General features: G+C 44.2%; 1 protein-coding gene across 1 annotated transcript in view; it reads right to left on the bottom strand.

Moving 5' to 3' along the window:
• LDAF1 (lipid droplet assembly factor 1) overlaps positions 1–17,970 on the bottom strand; it is a 222,249-nt gene that overhangs the window by 37,808 nt on the left and 166,471 nt on the right. Inside the window, exon 3 of the mRNA XM_077448991.1 lies at positions 13,986–14,154. Within this exon, the coding sequence (XP_077305117.1) occupies positions 13,986–14,154 (169 nt within the window). The remainder of the gene's footprint in view (positions 1–13,985; positions 14,155–17,970) is intronic.

Genomic DNA, 17,970 nt, shown 5'->3' with positions numbered 1-17,970 from the left:
TTACTGCATACACTAGTGGTGAAATTTTGGACCAAAAATATTGTTTTAAAAAGAAGCCATCCCACCACTGTTGATTGGCTGGGATGAAAAGCTCTTCAATGCATTTCATTCTTTTACATGTCTCCATATTTGGCGTCCGGCCTGTGACGGGAGTCTTGAGAAAAATAGTTTGGTGGAAAAATGGTATATAATTCATCTGATGTACTGTATTTGGAATCCTCCAATTTATGTATTACGTCAATTTTATACATAGGCAAACTATATATATATATATATATATATATATATATATATATATATATATATATATACACATATACATATACATATATATATATATATCTGTGTGCATGTGTCTATGAACAATGACAAGAGGGGCAATTAAGAAATGGAGGGTTATTTAAACTTAAACATAAGTGTTTGGCCAATCTGTTGCACATACATAAGCTTCAATGAGCAACACAGTAGAAAAGGAACGATAGTGCAATGATGGGGGCAAACACTGGGTTATGTAAACTAAAACAGCACAATGCACATACAATATCAAGGATAATAAAATGATGAACACAACTTATAGCAACATCAGTAATAATGATCACAATTGATCAGTATGTAGAAAAAGTCCTGGTATAGAACAAAGTCCATATATTGATAAAGGTTTTCCCCCTATCTTGTGAATGAAGCATGTTCTGCATATCACACAGAGAACATGCCCATTACGCAGAAAAAAATCTTCTGAATCTGTCACTAGATTCATTACACAATATCATGCTAGCCATAAGAAAATGGAAAATATTTTCAAAAAAACATTGGTCCATTTTAACACAGGATCCCCATCTAACCATCTCCCTCCCCACATTACCAAAGTTTGCATATCATAAGGCCCCGAGTGTTAAAAGTAAAATGGCGCCCAGTAAAATAAAATCTCAAACCAAGACAACTATCCTGAAACAACTCACACTAATCCCATTAATAATAGGTATGTTTGATTGTAATAAGGCTTTGTGCCTTACTTGCTCACACGTTTCCCATGGCAAAAAAAGTTTTGTTGCCACGACAAAACGTTCACTCTTAAAGCGGGATTCCACCCTAAAGTGGAACCTCCGCTGATCGGATCCCTCCCCCCCTCCGGTGTCACAATTGACACCTTTCAGGGGGGGGGGGGGTGGAGATACCTGTCAAAGACAGGTATTTACACCCACTTCCGGGCATAGACTCCCGTGGGAGTCTACGCCATTTCCTGCCCTGCCGCGCTGTCTGCTGGGACACACACGGGTCCCAGTGACAGCGCGGAGATTTCCTATTGCGCTGCACGACTCGCGCATGCGCAGTAGGGAACCGGGAAGTGAAGCCGATTCGCTTCACTTCCTGATTCCCTCACCTAGAATGGTGGCAGCAGCAGCCGAGAGCCGAGCGATCGATCGGCCTCGGCTGCCGGCATCGCTGGAACCCGGGACAGTGGAGTGTCCATTTATTAAAAGTCAGCAGCTGTAGTATTTATAGCTGCTGGCTTTTAATATTTTTTTTTTTTGGTGGAATCCCTCTTTAACTCATTTTATAATTGCTCCATGACACGTTGTGTACTGCCTGTCCCGTGCGTGCAGAATGCTATATGTTGGTAGAACCATTACAGCCATGAGGGTTAGGTTTGGGGAACACCATCGGGCAGTAAAGGAGGGCAGTTCACAATATAGTGTCACGTCATTTCAACATTCACCATCCAAATGCCACCTCTGCTCTCCAAGTATGTATTATTGAATATATACCAGATAAATATACACCAGCTGGAAGATTCCAACGCCTGTGTAAACAAGAAACTCTCTGGATTTACACACTTAATACTTTAAAGCCCCATTGCCTCAATGAAGAAATTTAGGTCCATAAAGTTATCTAAATCTTAGTGTTTACTATATGTATTGTTATAGTCATACATTCAAACACGTTCTTTTGCATCATTTCAGGTCTCTGGGGTCCTTCATAGTTCCATAGTTTTCTTATTTTTCTCTTTTTTCTTTTCCCTCCTTTTCCACTTTTTCCCTTCCCCCTCCCCCATCCCCCTTTTCCCTTCCATCACCCTTTCCCCTTTTTAACTTTCCCATTCCTTCTCTATCATTTCCTTCCTCATCACCAACATGTCCTTTGGGTATTACACCACCTCCCTCTGCAGGTTGGTAAGTAACTAAGTATATAATAGCTACACACAATGTACAGTCGTCCAGAGAGGTTTACTTGTCCCTCAGGCGTGTATATATGCGTGTGTGTGTACATTTGTTTGTGCGCACCCGTAATTATTATATATATATATATATATGCGCATATGTAGTAATAGTGTCCACCATATCTGACCATTATGATCTTATCCTTGTGCTTTAGGCGTCCTCACGGATGCATAAACTTAGATGCTCTTGCCCCATTGTTATTATGAATGTTGCTTTTTGATTCATGTGTCTGTATATCATATTCTGTTTATTAGTACAAATTGCTTTGTATTTTTATAAATTTATTACATTTTTATGTCAATCCTTTCATCTAATGATTTTTTTACATTTTTTGTAGATGTATTTATTGTTTCAATTATTAATTTTACCATACCAATAATCCTCCCTGATCCTTTGAATCCTACTTTTGAGAAAAAAAATATATATATATATATAGCTAAATTCCTATTAGCTAAGAACCACAATCTGTCATCCCCTCTAGTCTGTCCCCTCCCCCTACAGTTAGAACACACAGTCAGGGAACACATTTAACCCATTGATCGCCCCTAATGTTAACCCCTTCCCTGCCAGTAACATTTGATACAGTAATCAGTGCATTTTTATAACACTGATCGCTGTATATTTGTCAATCGTTCCAAAAATGTGTCAAAAGTGTCCGACGTGTCCACCAGAATGTCGCAGTCACGATAAAAATTGCAGATAGCCTCCATTACTAGTAAAATAAATAATAAAAATGCCATAAATCTATCCCCTATTTCGTAGACGCTATACCTTTTGCACAAACAAAGCAAAAAGTACAAAATATTGTTTTTTCAAAATTGTTGCTCTTTTTTTATTTATAGCGCAAAAAATGAAAACCGCAGAGATGATACCACCAAAAGAAAGCTCTATTTGTGGGAAAAAAAGGATGTCAATTTTGTTCAGGTACAGCGTCGTACCACCACGCAATTGTTAGAACGACACAGTGCTGTATCTCAAAAAATGCTCTTGTCATTGAGCAGTCATATCTTCCAGGGCTGAAGTGGTTAAAGAGGTTGTAACCCAAAAAAAATTAAAAATCATGCTCCTGTCCTTTTAAGGCAGGAGCTATAGCATAATGCTGTGCCATGTCAATTGTCCCTTTCTATTTCTACAGAACCTGGTTGATCCTGCCTGTTCCGGTCATCCCTCTGTGAGCTCACCACGTTATCATGGTTGCTGAGCCATGAAAGTGTGGTCAGGGCAGGTGCCACAGTCATTCTAGCTCTCTCCTGTGCATCTCTGCCTCCCTCCTCTCCTTGTCAGTTCCCTAGTGTGCAGTCTGTGTGAGAAAAATCTCCTCCCTGCCCCTTCCCTCTTCTCCTGCAAGATACAGTAGAGCAATGCTATTCCCCTAAAGCTACTCCTCCCCTCCTCTTTGTTAACCAGTTCCCACTCAGGCCAATTCTGCCATTTCTCTCCTACATGTAAAAATCTGTATTTTTTTGCTATAGAATTACTTTACATTATATATGTTTATTTATCAGAGGCCCAAGAAAATACAATGGTGGACGTTTCAATTTTTTATGTCACACAGTATTTGTGCAGCGATTTTTCAAACACAATTTTTGGGGGAAAAAAAAATACTTTAATTTTTTTGCACACAAACTCTATATAATGCCCAATTTTTGTTAAAATATAGTTACTCTGGGTAGATATCAAACATGTCACACTTTAACCACTTTATGACCGGCGCACGCCGATGTACGTCCATTTTTTGAAGAGGGATATCTCGGTAACGGCAGCAGCTGCTGCCACAACCGAGATATCCATCTCTCCAAGCGCCGGTCGTGTGTGCGATAACGGTGGTCTCCACAGCGTTCGCCGTGAGATCACCGGCAGGAAAGGTGCCCCCCGCTGCTCTCCCGCGCCCTCCGCCGCTTACCGGAGCCGTCGGTATCGGCGGAGGTGATCGGGTCCTTTCCTGTGCTGGGTATAGAGACAAGTGAGGCTAAGATGGCCCCCACCCATCTCTATACCATAGGAGGGTGGAAGCGACGTCAAAACGTCACTTCCGCCCATACCTCTTAAAGGTATATTTTTCAATGTCGTTTTTTCAAATGACTTTTTTTTTTTTAATTGCATTTAAGTTCAAATATGAGATCTGAAGTCTTTTTGACCCCAGGTCTCATATTTAAGAGGACCTGTCATGCTTTTTTCTATTACAAGGGATGTTTACATTCCTTGTAATAGGAATAAAAGTGATCCTTTTTTTTATTTTTATTTTTTTAAAACAGTGTAAAATAAATAAAATCAATTAAAATAAATAAGAAAAAAAAAAAGTTTTTTAAAAAGACCCCGTCCCGACGAGCTCGCGCGCAGAAGTGAGCGCATACGTGAGTAGCGCACGCATATGAAAATGGTAGTCAAACCACACATGTGAGGTATCGCCGTGATTGGTAGCGTGAGAGCAATAATTCTAGCCCTAGACCTCCTCTGTAACGCAAAAAATGCAACCTGTAGAATTTTTTAAATGTTGCTTATGGAGATTTTTGAGGCTAAATGTTTGACGCCATTCCACGAGCGCGCGCAATTTTGAAGCGCGGCATGTTGGGTATCACTTTACTCAGCGTAACATTATCTTTCACAATATACCAAAAAATTGGGCTAATTTTACTGTTGTCTTATTTTATTCAAAAAAAGTGATTTTTTTCCAAAAAAATGGCGCAAATACGGTGTGAAAAAAAGTATTGCTATGACCGCCATTTTATTCTCTAGGGTGTTAGAAAAAAAACATATATAAAATGTTTGGGGTTTCTAAGTAATTTTCTAGCAAAAAAAACAGTTTTAAACATGTAAACACCGAGTCTGAAAAAGAGGCCTGATCCTTAAGTGGTTAAAATTGTGTACACCCGTGGAACAGAGCGTGGATCCTTCTTGCGATCGGTCGGCCAATCCTTCCTTAGTTTGATGCTTCCTGAAATCGTCTGATCGTTCCTACCTGCGATCGACTGACCGATCCTTCCTTTAACCAATTCTTCTTTGCTTGGACCAATCCTTCCTTCCTAACTCTGATCCCTCCTTTAATATTTTTGTACCAATAATATTTAGCAATGCTTTTTCTTCTTTTCCATATAGTATAATACCTGGTAGATCCTGCCTGTTTCTGTCAGTAAACTGACTTTCCATCATCCTGTTCTCTTTGCAGTCTCTGTATCTCCCTCTCTCCAAAGAGAATAAAAATACACACTGCCATTACTATTGGCCCATAAGAGAACCTGTCATGGAAGTTTATTGTGGGGACTTTGCAACCACTCTGATCTTACAGAGGAAGGGTTCCAGGGTAAGGGCAAAAAAGGAATGGGGAGAGGGGGCAGACTTATCCGGTTCCGTAGATTTTCATTTGGTAATTTGGACAATAATGTTGTTTTTTCCACTTCAATGCTATTACTCTTTTTTGGTAGATCAGCAACAATAACAAAAAAAACAAATTAAATTTTCATTTTTAATTTCCTGTTATGACACAACAAAATTAAAAAGTCTAAAAGAGGAAGACGGCTTATGCAAAACACTCTTATCTTCGGTCAACAAAATAAAAGCAAATAGACAATACAATATCTGAATACCTGTCAAATGCTGTGTAAAACCAGAAGAGCTTTCCAAATATTTAAAATTCAGTTGGTAATACTGGAAATAATACTGGAAACCTTATATAGAATTTTACTATATCAGGTGACTAGAAAATGTTTTAAAAAGTAACTTCTGCCATAGCTTAAAAATAACAAAACAGTGTCATCCATTTATGTGGGCCATCTTTGCTCATACCTTATAAATAATCATATACCCTGAAAAATTGAAGACAGAAGAGACTGAATATTTTATTATCACTGGCTGCCAGAGAAAATTATTGGAAACAAATACAAAAGGATTGCGTTGAGTAGATGCAAAAAGAAAACATCTCCAACTGAATTCATCTCCTTATGTTAAGGACAAAGGATTAAATATCATGTGCTGTTCAGTTGACCAAAAGCAATCAGGTTGTTGCTCTAGCAAGTGCACTTACTTGCTTTTTGCTCTCAAGATAATTCCCTGAACACACTGTGCTGAATTTGAATGAATTCCATTATTCTTGCCCTGGTTTCCACACACTTGGACAATGAATCAAATCAGAGCCATCTGTTTAGCTATACAGTGCCTTGCAAAAGTATTCACCCCCTTGGCTTTTTACCCATTTTGTTACATTACAGACTTTAATTCAATGTTTTTTTTTTTTTTAACTGAAATATATGTGATGGATCAGAACACAATAGTCTAAGTTGGCGAAGGAAAATTAGAAAACTATATACATAAAACAATTTTTCAGAAACCAAAAACTGATAATTGGCATGTGCGTATGTATTCACCCCCTTTGTTATAACACCCATAAAAAGCTCTGGTGCAACCAATTACCTTCACAAGTCACAATTAGTGAAATGATGTCCACCTGTGTGCAATCTAAGCGTTACATGATCTGTCACTACATATACACACCTTTTTGAAAGTCCCCAGTGGCTGCAACACCTAAGCAAGAGGCACCACTAACCAAACACTGCCATGAAAACCAAGGAACTCTCCAAACAAGTAAGGGACAATGTTGTTGAGAAGTACAAGTCAGGGTTAGGTTAATAAAAAATATCCAAATCTTTGATGATCCCTAGGAGCACCATCAAATCTATCATAACCAAATGGAAAGAACATGGCACAACAGCAAACCTGCCAAGAGACTGCCGCACACCAAAACTCACTGACCGGGCAAGGAGGGCATTAATCAGAGGCAGCACAGAGAAATAAGTCATATGACGTTCACCCGGAATGAGGAAAGTCTTGCCCAGCTGTCATTTTACAATAGGAAGTGGTTAACCCCTAAAATCCTGCACCACTATGCCAAAATCGTGTGAATTGCAGTCAGGTGCAGCTTGCTCCATTTAGGCCGCGTACACACGGGCAGACTGTTCGCCCAACCTTGTCCGCTGAACAGTGTTTGGGCGGACAGTCCGCTCGTGTGTGGGCTTTCAGCGGACAGTTTCAGCGGACAGTTGGACGGACAAAGTCTTTCGGAAATTCCGAAAAACTGTCCGCTGAAACTGTGTTTGAGCGAACAGTCCGCCCGTGTGTGGGCTTGTCCGCTGTACTTTCGAAATGAGCGGACTGTTCCCGCTCGGAAAGTCCGCCCATTTCGAGCGCGTGTACAGGTAGGCGGGGCCCGCGAAGGAGACGTCGCGGGCTCCGCCGCCTGGAATGGGCTTAAAGGGGAACCCCAACGCCGAAAAAAATCGGCGTGGGGGTTCCCCCCAAGTCCACACCAGACCCTTGTCCGAGCACGCTACCCGGCCGGCCAGGAAAGGGGGGCGAGCGAGCGCGCCCCCCCTCCTGAGCCGTACCAGGCCGCGTGCCCTCAACATGGGGGGTGCCTTGGGGAAGGGGGGGGCCGCGCGGCCCCCCCACCCCAAAGCACCTTGTCCCCATGTTGATGAGGACAAGGGCCTCTTCCCGACAACCCTGGCCGTTGGTTGTCGGGGTCTGCGGGCGGGGGGCTTATCGGAATCCGGGAGCCCCCTTTAAGAAGGGGGCCCCCGGATACCGGCCCCCCACCCTATGTGAATGAGTATGGGGTACAATGTACCCCTACCCATTCACCTGTGAAATAAAGTACAAATAAAAACACAACACAGGGGGAAAAAATATTTTATTGCACAGCCGGGGGTCTTCCGTCTTCGGGGGTCTTCTCGCCGGACTCCTCCGCTATGTGTGTGTAGCTCTTTTGCCAGCGGAGGAGTCCGGCTTTCTTCCTCCCCGCCGCCGGCCTCTTCTCCCGACTTCGGGGGTCTTGTCCCCCTCTTCGGTTCTTCTGCCGGGCCACCGCGCCTGGTCCGGTGGCCCGGTCTTCTGTCGCCGTCTTCCGTTCTTCTGTCGCCGCCTTCGGTTCTTCTGCCGGGCCACCGCGCCTTCTTGTAGCTCTTTTACAGGCGGTGGCCCGGTCTTCTGTCGCCGTCGCCGCCTTCCGTTCGTGTTCTTCTTCTTGTTCTTCTTGTTCTTCTCCAGGCGATGTTGACACGTCGCTCCCTCCGGCCGGAATGCCAGAGCCGCCCTGCGCTGTGACTTATATAGTGACAATGGGGCGGGGTCACATGGTATATGTCACATGGGTTGATGTCACATGGTGACCCCGCCCCCTTACGATGTCATAGTCCCCATGTGACATCAACCCATGTGACCAACCCATGTGACATATACCATGTGACCCCGCCCCATTGTCACTATATAAGTGACCGCACAGCGCGTCCCCGGCATTCCGGCCGGAGAGCTCGTCGAGTCAACATCGCCTGGAGAAGAACAAGAAGAACAAGAAGAAGAACAAGAACGGAAGGCGGCGACGGCGACAGAAGACCGGGCCACCGCCTGTAAAAGAGCTACAAGAAGGCGCGGTGGCCCGGCAGAAGAACCGAAGGCGGCGACAGAAGAACGGAAGACGGCGACAGAAGACCGGGCCACCGGACCAGGCGCGGTGGCCCGGCAGAAGAACCGAAGAGGGGGACAAGACCCCCGAAGTCGGGAGAAGAGGCCGGCGGCGGGGAGGAAGAAAGCCGGACTCCTCCGCTGGCAAAAGAGCTACACACACATAGCGGAGGAGTCCGGCGAGAAGACCCCCGAAGACGGAAGACCCCCGGCTGTGCAATAAAATATTTTTTCCCCCTGTGTTGTGTTTTTATTTGTACTTTATTTCACAGGTGAATGGGTAGGGGTACATTGTACCCCATACTCATTCACATAGGGTGGGGGGCCGGTATCCGGGGGCCCCCTTCTTAAAGGGGGCTCCCGGATTCCGATAAGCCCCCCGCCCGCAGACCCCGACAACCAACGGCCAGGGTTGTCGGGAAGAGGCCCTTGTCCTCATCAACATGGGGACAAGGTGCTTTGGGGTGGGGGGGCCGCGCGGCCCCCCCTTCCCCAAGGCACCCCCCATGTTGAGGGCACGCGGCCTGGTACGGCTCAGGAGGGGGGGGGCGCGCTCGCTCGCCCCCCTTTCCTGGCCGGCCGGGTAGCGTGCTCGGACAAGGGTCTGGTGTGGACTTGGGGGGAACCCCCACGCCGATTTTTTTCGGCGTTGGGGGTTCCCCTTTAAGCCCATTCCAGGCGGCGGAGCCCGCGACGTCTCCTTCGCGGGCCCCGCCTACCTGTACACGCGCTCGAAATGGGCGGATTTGCCTCCTCCTTACGTGGGCGAGTCCGTTCATTTCAAAAGTTGAGCGAACTGTTTGCCCAACCTTGTTCGTCAAACAGTCCGCTCGTGTGTGGGCAAGTCCGCTCATGCAAATTTTGAGCGGACTGTTTGACAAACTGTTTGCCGAACAAGGTTGGGCGAACAGTCCGCGCGTGTGTACGCGGCCTTACTTGCATGGGTTGCATTTAGCAGACCATTCTGCCCACTGATCATGACAGGAGATCATTTTTGCTGCATATATGTATACCCCCATACAGCTGATTTTGTTTTTACTGCCCTCCCTCCAACAAGTGAAAAACATGACCCAATACCTTAGGCAGGCCAAAGATTATGCAATGTTCTTTCCTGTAACCATGTGTTGCAGGAAAATCGCTTGATTTCTTCAGCAACACAGTCAGTGTTTTTGGGGAAACCCCTCCTGCGGAGCTATTGTGTTCTCCCCGAAGGGGGCGTGGGGAGCCATCCCTGCAGGGAGAGCACAGTGATTGCTGCTAGCAGCTATAGCAGCTGGCAATAACCACGTGTAAAAATCCATCATCAATCGATCAATGGATTGACTTGAGAACAATCAGCATGCCCACAGATGGCTCAAATCTTAGCCAGTCCCTGCTGAACCCTCCTGAAGTCCTAAAGCCTCGTTCACATGGGCGGATGGAGGGCAGCAAAAGCCCCCCGACCTTCCACCTGAACAAGGAGATGCAGATCATTCTTTAAAGGGGCAGCAATGATAGCTGCAAGTCTGAACAAGCCCTTAGAGTTCTTTCATCCCCCTTCCTCCCTCAGAGCCCCCCTAGATCCCTGTTCTATACACCCCTCAGATTTAACCACCCCTTCCCTCCATCTCCCTGACAAAGAGGCTCATCAGTCCTCCTCCTTTCCAGTGACACAGGAGCACTTTTCTCTGCAGTGTACCACAACTATTGGTACTATTTCAGCACATGCCACTGACATATTTCGCTCTGCATAATGCAATTAGCCCCAATTCCCTTCTCCATATAGGATGGGGGGGGCACAGTACCATCTTTGCTCTGAGCACTAGATGACTTCGTCCTGGCACTGGCTCTGCCAGATGAGGCCTCGTAGTAATGCTGTTACGACAAAGAAGGTAAGTATTTTACACAGCAGGCTGTATTTAAGAGTTTGGGTGCAGCTAAAGGACAACCGCTTGCCGATCGCTTACCATAGATATATTACGGCAGGTCGGCTCTATTGCGCAAAACTACGTACCTGTATGTAATTTCGTGCAATAGACAGCATAAGCGCGGGCTTGTGTGCTGATTGGCCATAGGGTGAGCCAATCAGCGGGTCCGGTGGACGTAATATCTGCCAGGACCTGCCGATCATCCCCAAAGAGGCAGAACAGCGATCTGCCAATGTAAACAAGGCAAATCCCCGTTCTGCCAGGGGAGAACATTGAGATTGTGTGTTCCTGCAAAGCAAAAACACGGATCTCTGTGTTCAGTCAGTTTACCCCCCATACAGTTAGCAAACACCCCCTAGGGACACACTTAACACTTTGATTACCCCTGTTGCTAACCCCTTCCCTGCCAATGTCATTATCACAGTAACAGTGCATATATTTAGTACTGATCACTGTAATAAAGTCACTGGTTCCGAAAAAAGTCTCCAAAGTGTCAGTTAGGTGTCCAATTTGTCCATGCAATGTCACAGTCCCACAAAAGAAAAACTACAATAAAAAAAAAAAAAAAAATTGCTGGACGCCGTCATTACTAGTAAAAAATAAAATGGCAATAAAAAAAAATCACATAGTTTGTAGACAGCTTTTGCGCAAACCCATCAATATATGCTTATTGGGATTTTTTTAATCAAAAACACATAGCGGAATACATATTGGCCTAAATTGATGAAGAAATTAGATTTTTTTTTGGGAGTGAGATATATATATATATATATATATATATATATATATATTTTTTTTTTTTTTTTTTTTTTTTTAATTGTCACTTTTTTTTTCTTTCTAGCACAAAAAATAAAACCGCAGGAGGTGATCAAATACCACCAAAAGAAAGCTCTATTTGTGGGAAAAAAAGGACATGCATTTTATTTGGGTACAGCGTCGCAATTGTCAGTTAAAGTAATGCAGTGTCGTATTGCAAAAAATGGCCTGGTCATTAATGGGGTAAAACCTTCAGGGGCTGAAGTGGATAAAATATAGTTTCCCTTTAAGTATAGCTCTACATTAGGTTAACATTTGAGTGAAGGGTTATCTTGCTGGTCTCCAGTTAAATGTTGTGTGTTCATTCATTCATTTTGTCTAAATGATGCTTTTAAGGCCTCATGCACACTGGACGTTATAATAACGTTCTAAAAAAACAACAGTAGCTTTGCAGTGAGTTTTTGTTCTTGCAATAGCATTTTTCAGAGTTTTTTTTTTTTTCAATGGGATCAAAAATTTTAAAAACGCTGGCGAGCTGCGTTTTTAAGCTTTTATCTGTGTTTTTCTGCATTTTCTTGATGTTAGAGCTTTTTTACAGCTGAAAAACTCTCAGGCCGCGTACACACGGGCGGACTGTTCGTCCAACTTTGTCCGCTGAACAGTGTTTGGGCGGACAGTCCGCTCGTGTGTGGGCTTTCAGCGGACAGTTTCAGCGGACAGTTGGACGGACAAGGTTTTTCGGAAATTCCGTAAAACTGTCCGCTGAAACCTTGTTTCAGCGAACAGTCCGCTCGTGTGTAGGCTTGTTCGTCAAACAAAGTTGCGCGCATGCTCAGAAAGGATTTTCACGCCGAAAGCTATAATGCAGTGTATAGGACGTCGTATTTTTCGTCCCGTCGTACGTGCCGTTCACGTCATCGCGCACGGTTTCAGCAAACTGTTCGTCCGTCGTGTGTGGCCATGTCCGTCCATGCTAAGTTTGAGCGGACTGTTTGCCGAAACTGTTGGACGGACAAAGTTGGGCGAACAGTCCGCGCGTGTGTACGCGGCCTCAGAACCCACTAGTTTTGGGGGTTTTTACAGCCAAAGACACCTCAGCCAAAAACAGTTGATAACAGTTTATGTGTGCATGGATACATAGGAGAACATACTGAAAAGTTTATTGACTGTAGAAAAAAAACGTCCGAAGCCAAAAACAGCAGTTGCAAAAACGTCCAGTGTGCCTAATTGCTATGTTCTTTGTAGATTGCAGGAATTCTTGTTACATACAGTTACTACAATATAAAAAGGTGCCCATATTAAAGCAGAATACTGGCCAAACATGTATAAATACTGTTAAAATACATATATACAGTTGTGCTCAAAAGTTTGCATAACCTGGCAGAAAGTGAAAAATTTTGGCATTAATATTGAAAATATGACTGATCATGCCAAAAAACTTTTGGCCCTGATCAAAAGTTTACATACCATGGGATTAAGGCCGTTTTTAAGGCAGGGCAAAAAGAGCAGCTGCCCTGGGCCCTGTCATTGTTGTGGGGCCCAAAGCAGCTGCTTCATACTTGTCAACTATCCTGGTTTAAATTCCCTTGTCCCTTGAGGTTTTAGTCCTGTGCTGTGTCCCCATATCTCAGTGTGAAGTGCTGCTACTAATGCTGCCCAGCTCTGCCTTATTGTTGTGTACAGATGACTCACCTTCAGACCCTGTGTTTACATGTAAATTACCGGCATTCATATGTAAATAGGGACAGCCAGTGGCATTTATCTGTATATCATGCCCCCCTGAGGTCGTATCCATAGTAATCTCTAGCAACCAATCAACAAGCAGAAATCATGTGCTGTAACCTTTAACAACTAATCAGTGAGCCAAAATTTGTGCTGTTACCTCTAGCAACCAGTCAGTGAGCGGTAATGGTACACTGTAACCTCTGGCAACCAATCGCATGAGCTTCCTGATCTGATTCCGTAAACTTATTTTGAGTCTAGCTGCTATTTATTGTATGTCTCAGAGCAGGTGGAGAGCAAAAGTGCATGGGGGGCCCCCCCCAAGAAAATTTTTGCCCAGGGTCCAATCAATATTAAAGACAGCCCTGCCTGGAATGTCTGGCCTTGGTACAGACACAGAAGGTGGCGCACACAGGTTATGTCATTTAAATGTAAATGACAATTAAAGGTTAATTTCCCACATTTGTGGCTTTTTAAATCACAATTAGTGTCCGTGTATAAATTGCTATCCTTAAAGACAGTTTTTTGGCATGATCAGTCATATTTTCAATATTAATGCCAAAAATTCACAATTTCTGCCAGGGTATGCAAACATTTGAGCACAACTGTATGTAAGCTGTTTGATGTAAAACACAATGGGGTTGATTCACTAAAGGTATATATAGACTGTGCACTTTTGCTCCAGAGCTTAGTAAATGAGGTAAAGCTTTACTTTGCAAATAGCCCATCACGTGCAAGGAACATTTAAAAAAAACAGCATTTTTGCTTGCACACGATTGGTTGATGGAAGTCAGCACGGCTTCTGCCCATTTACTAAACTCTGGGTCAACTGCAATTAGCAAAGTGCACAGTTTATTTGCCTTTAGTAAATCAATGCAAATATATAGTAGTTATAAATCATGTATCTTTTCAAGCATCTATTCATTACCTTCAATTATTATGACGCCAAGGCATGCAATCACTGCTGTCCCAATGATCATAATCAGAAACAGGCCAAAAGGAACTGCAGACAGTGCTATAAAGACCAGAAGCGAGAGGGATATGAATGGGCGCTCTTCCAAGTATTGTCCAAAGGGGGAGTTCATGAAGGCGATCACCTAAAAAGTGAAGCAAAGTAACACATTGAAGAAATGCTGAAACTACAACAGACAACAAATCAATTTTATATTAGAAGGGGTCTTATTTTTACACCTACACAAAAAGTTTAATTTTGCTTCCAGCTAATGTTATCACAAGCAAGTAAAAATCACCCACTTACATTAATGTTGGTGTTACAGTGGCTATTACCCCCCACTCTATAACCATATGCTAACAGGTAACTTGGACAGACAGTTACAAAATAGGGGAAGGTCTACCTCCACCTGACACCGATGTCATGCTGTTTTTATAGTGTTAAGTGAAGACCAAGTGTTACCCTTTCATTTATTCAGGGCTAAAAAATACTCAAATACTATAAACATCACATGATCAATTATGAAAAGTTATTTTTATAAAGTAAATGCTGTACACTATTTGAATAATAAGAAATGAACACATATAAATATATCCAAATGCAGATAGCATTGCCAAGGCTACCCTCGCCTATTTTTTTCACCTACACACCTCGGATCAGTGAAAAACCTGTACCTTAAGCTCTCATGTGAGCCCCAATGCATGTACTATCACGCTCCTAGCACAAATCCCCCCAATCCCCTCTCCTAGCACAAATCCTCTCCTAGCACAAATCCCCCCCAATCCCCTCTCCTAGCACAAATCCCCCACTCCCTCTACTAGCACAAATCTCCCCTCCTCGCACAAATCCCTCTCCAATGCTCTCTCCTTGCACAAATTCTCCCAATCCCCTCTTCTCGCACAAATCCTCCCAATCCCCTCTTCTCGCACAACTCCTCCCAATCCCCTCTTCTCGCACAACTCCTCCCAATCCCCTTTCCTCGCACAACTCCTCCCAATCCCCTCTCCTCGCACAAATCTCCCTAATCCCCCCTCCTCGTACAAATCCCCCCCAATCCCCTCTCCCAGCACATGTCCCCCCTTCCTTGCACAAATCCCCCATCCCCTCTCCTAGCACAAATCCCCCCCCCCAATCCCCACTCCTAGCACAAATCCCCCCTCCTTGCACACTCCCCCATCCCCTCTCGTAGCACAAACCCCCCCAATGTCCTCTCCTAGCACAAATCCCCCCAATCCCCTCTCCTAGCACAAATCCCCCTCGCACAAATCCCCCATCCCGTCTCCTAGCACAAATCCCCCCCAATCCCATCTCCTAGCACAAATCCCCCCTCCTCACACAAATTCCCCACTCCCTCTCCTCGCACAAATCCTCCCAATCCCCTTTCCTCCCACAAATCCTCCCAATCCCCTCTCCTCGCACAAATCTCCCCAATTCTCTCTCATATCCCAACCCCCCCACCAATCCCCACATTTAGTAAGAATCCTCACTCCCTCTTAGCACATCTCCACCCATTCCTTCTCCTATTACAATCCCCCCATATCCCGATTAACCTTCACTGCACAAATAGCCCCCATCCCCCCACCTGCACAAACCTTTTATCTCAGCAAAGATGATTGTTACCCACCTTACACCCTCATTCTGTACAGCTACCACAGGTCCTCTTTAACTGCTTGCCAACCGCCGGCTGTCAATTGACTGCCAGGTGGCGCAACTCTCATTGCATCTCATCCCCTCGCCTTCCCGGTCCACCAGGCGGGCACGTGTGTGCCGTGTCACTGGGGACTCGATGTGCGTACCTGGTAACACAGCAGGGCCGTGGATCTGTGTGTATTGGAACACACAGATCCACGGTACTCTCAGAGGAGAGGAGAGGAGACCAATGGTGTGTTCTCAGTACAGAGAAACACCGATCGGTCTCCTCCCCTTGTGAATCCCCTCCCCCCCAGTTAGGGAACCTATTAATCCCTTGATCACCCCCTAGTGTTAACCCCTTCCCGTCACATTTATACAGTAATCAATGCATTTTTATAGCACGGATCACTGTATAAATGTGAATGGTCCCAAAAATGTGTCAAAAGTGTCCGATATGTCCGCCGCAATATCGCAGTCACAATAAAAATACAAAAATGGCAGATCGCCGCCATTACAAGTAAAAAAAAATAATAATAATAAAAATGCTATAAATCTATCCTCTATCTTGTAAGCACTATAACTTTTGCTTAAACCAATCAATATACGCTTATTGCGATTTTTTTTTATCAAAAATATGTAGAAGAATACACATCGGCCTAAACTGAGGAAAAAATTTGTTTAAAAAAAAAAATTGCATATTTATTATGGATATTTATTATAGCAAAAAGTTAAAAAATATCGTTTTTTTTTCAAACTTGTCACTCTTCTTTTGTTTATAACGCAAAAAATTAAAACCGCAGAGGTAAATACAACCAAAAGAAAAGGGAGGGTGGGAACGGAGACCTGCGGGAACCAACCCGCTGCCTTGTACGTATAGAGCGCAGACGCCGGCCAGCTTTGTTGTGCGGGAGATGAGTCTCCTTCTAGGTTTCCCTTCACTTGCCATCATGAATGCCGCTGCGTGCCACCTCTGGCACATGTGCTGGGGGTTGCCGGTCCCTGCTCTATATCATTTAATTAAGGCCTGGTTTACACCTATGCATTTTTTGGGTGCTTTTTTCAGAAATGCATTACAATTCATTTAACATGGTTTCCTATGGGACACATTCACATCTGATTTTCTTCAGCCGCTACATTTTTGGAAAGAGAGACTTCTTTTAAATGCAAAACTGTGTTTTTTTTTGCTCATTCGATTCAATAGACTTCAATGGAGAAGCTGCAGAAAAGCATGTAGTGCGTTTTTTCTGCAATATTACTGCAATTTTGCCGTGATATGCACTTTGTTTTTTAATCTGCCCAACAACACATTGACCAAAAAAAAGCATAAATAATGCAAAGTGCAAATCGCGGCAAAATCACATGTGCAAAAACACAACGCACAACAAAAAGCACCGCAGAAACGGATCAAAAGCAAACTGCATAGGTGTGAACCATGCCTTAAACAGAATCGGTCCCAGGACAGAGCCTTGGGGTACCCCACTTACCACCCCAGACCAGTCTGAATACATGTCATCCCCTTTGGACACGCCCCTGTAGCTAGTTTTCTATGGGCTATACCTACATACTGCACCTCAGTCTGTAAAATGATTGTAAAGCCTTTTTTTTTTAAATAACAATCATGTCATACTTACCTCCTCTGTGCAAGAGTTTTGCACAGAGTGGCCCTGATCCTCCTCTTCTGGGGTTCTCCACGGGGCACTTGTGGCCATGGGGGCACTTGTGCGGGCACGCTCCCGAGTCCTGCTGCTGTGTCCATTGACACAGACATCAGAACCCAGCCCCGCCCCTGGCTCCCGTATCACTGGATTCGATTGACAGCAACGGGATGCATAGAATACATCAAGGTAAAAAACCTAGAGGGTTTACAACCCCTTAAAGCATTTGTGGGGGACTGTATCAAATGCTATTGCAAAATCCAGATACACCACATCCGCAAGCCTACCTTTATCTAGAGCAGCCATTCTCAACCAGGGTTCCGTGGAACCATGGGGTTCCTCCAGAGGTTGCTAGGGGTTCCTAGAGTTGTGGCTAATGAACCACCTTTTTGATGGTGCCTACAGAGTTCAAGGTTCAGCATCGCTTAGCAAAGCCAGCAGCATGACACAAAATATATTTTTAGCTGTCTTTAAGGGAAGCATTCTGAGCATCATTTTAAGGGGAACATTCTTCCTATTCACCACCAGTATAAGGGGCATTGTTCTATTGACCCCTGATGAATCGGTTTTAGTAAGGGTTCCTTGAGACCTGAAATTTAATTTTGGGGTTCCTCTAGGGTTAAAAGGTTGAGAAAGCCTGATCTAGAGGGCAGCTCACTTTCTTGTAGAAGGTT

Source organism: Lithobates pipiens, unplaced genomic scaffold (genome assembly GCF_037356315.1).
Source record: "Lithobates pipiens isolate NorthernLeopardFrog02 unplaced genomic scaffold, aLitPip1_a1.2 Scaffold_22, whole genome shotgun sequence".
Classification (NCBI taxonomy): domain Eukaryota; kingdom Metazoa; phylum Chordata; class Amphibia; order Anura; family Ranidae; genus Lithobates; species Lithobates pipiens.
The sequence above is the reverse complement of the archived record's forward strand: the minus strand, read 5'-3'. Positions and strand labels throughout refer to the sequence as shown.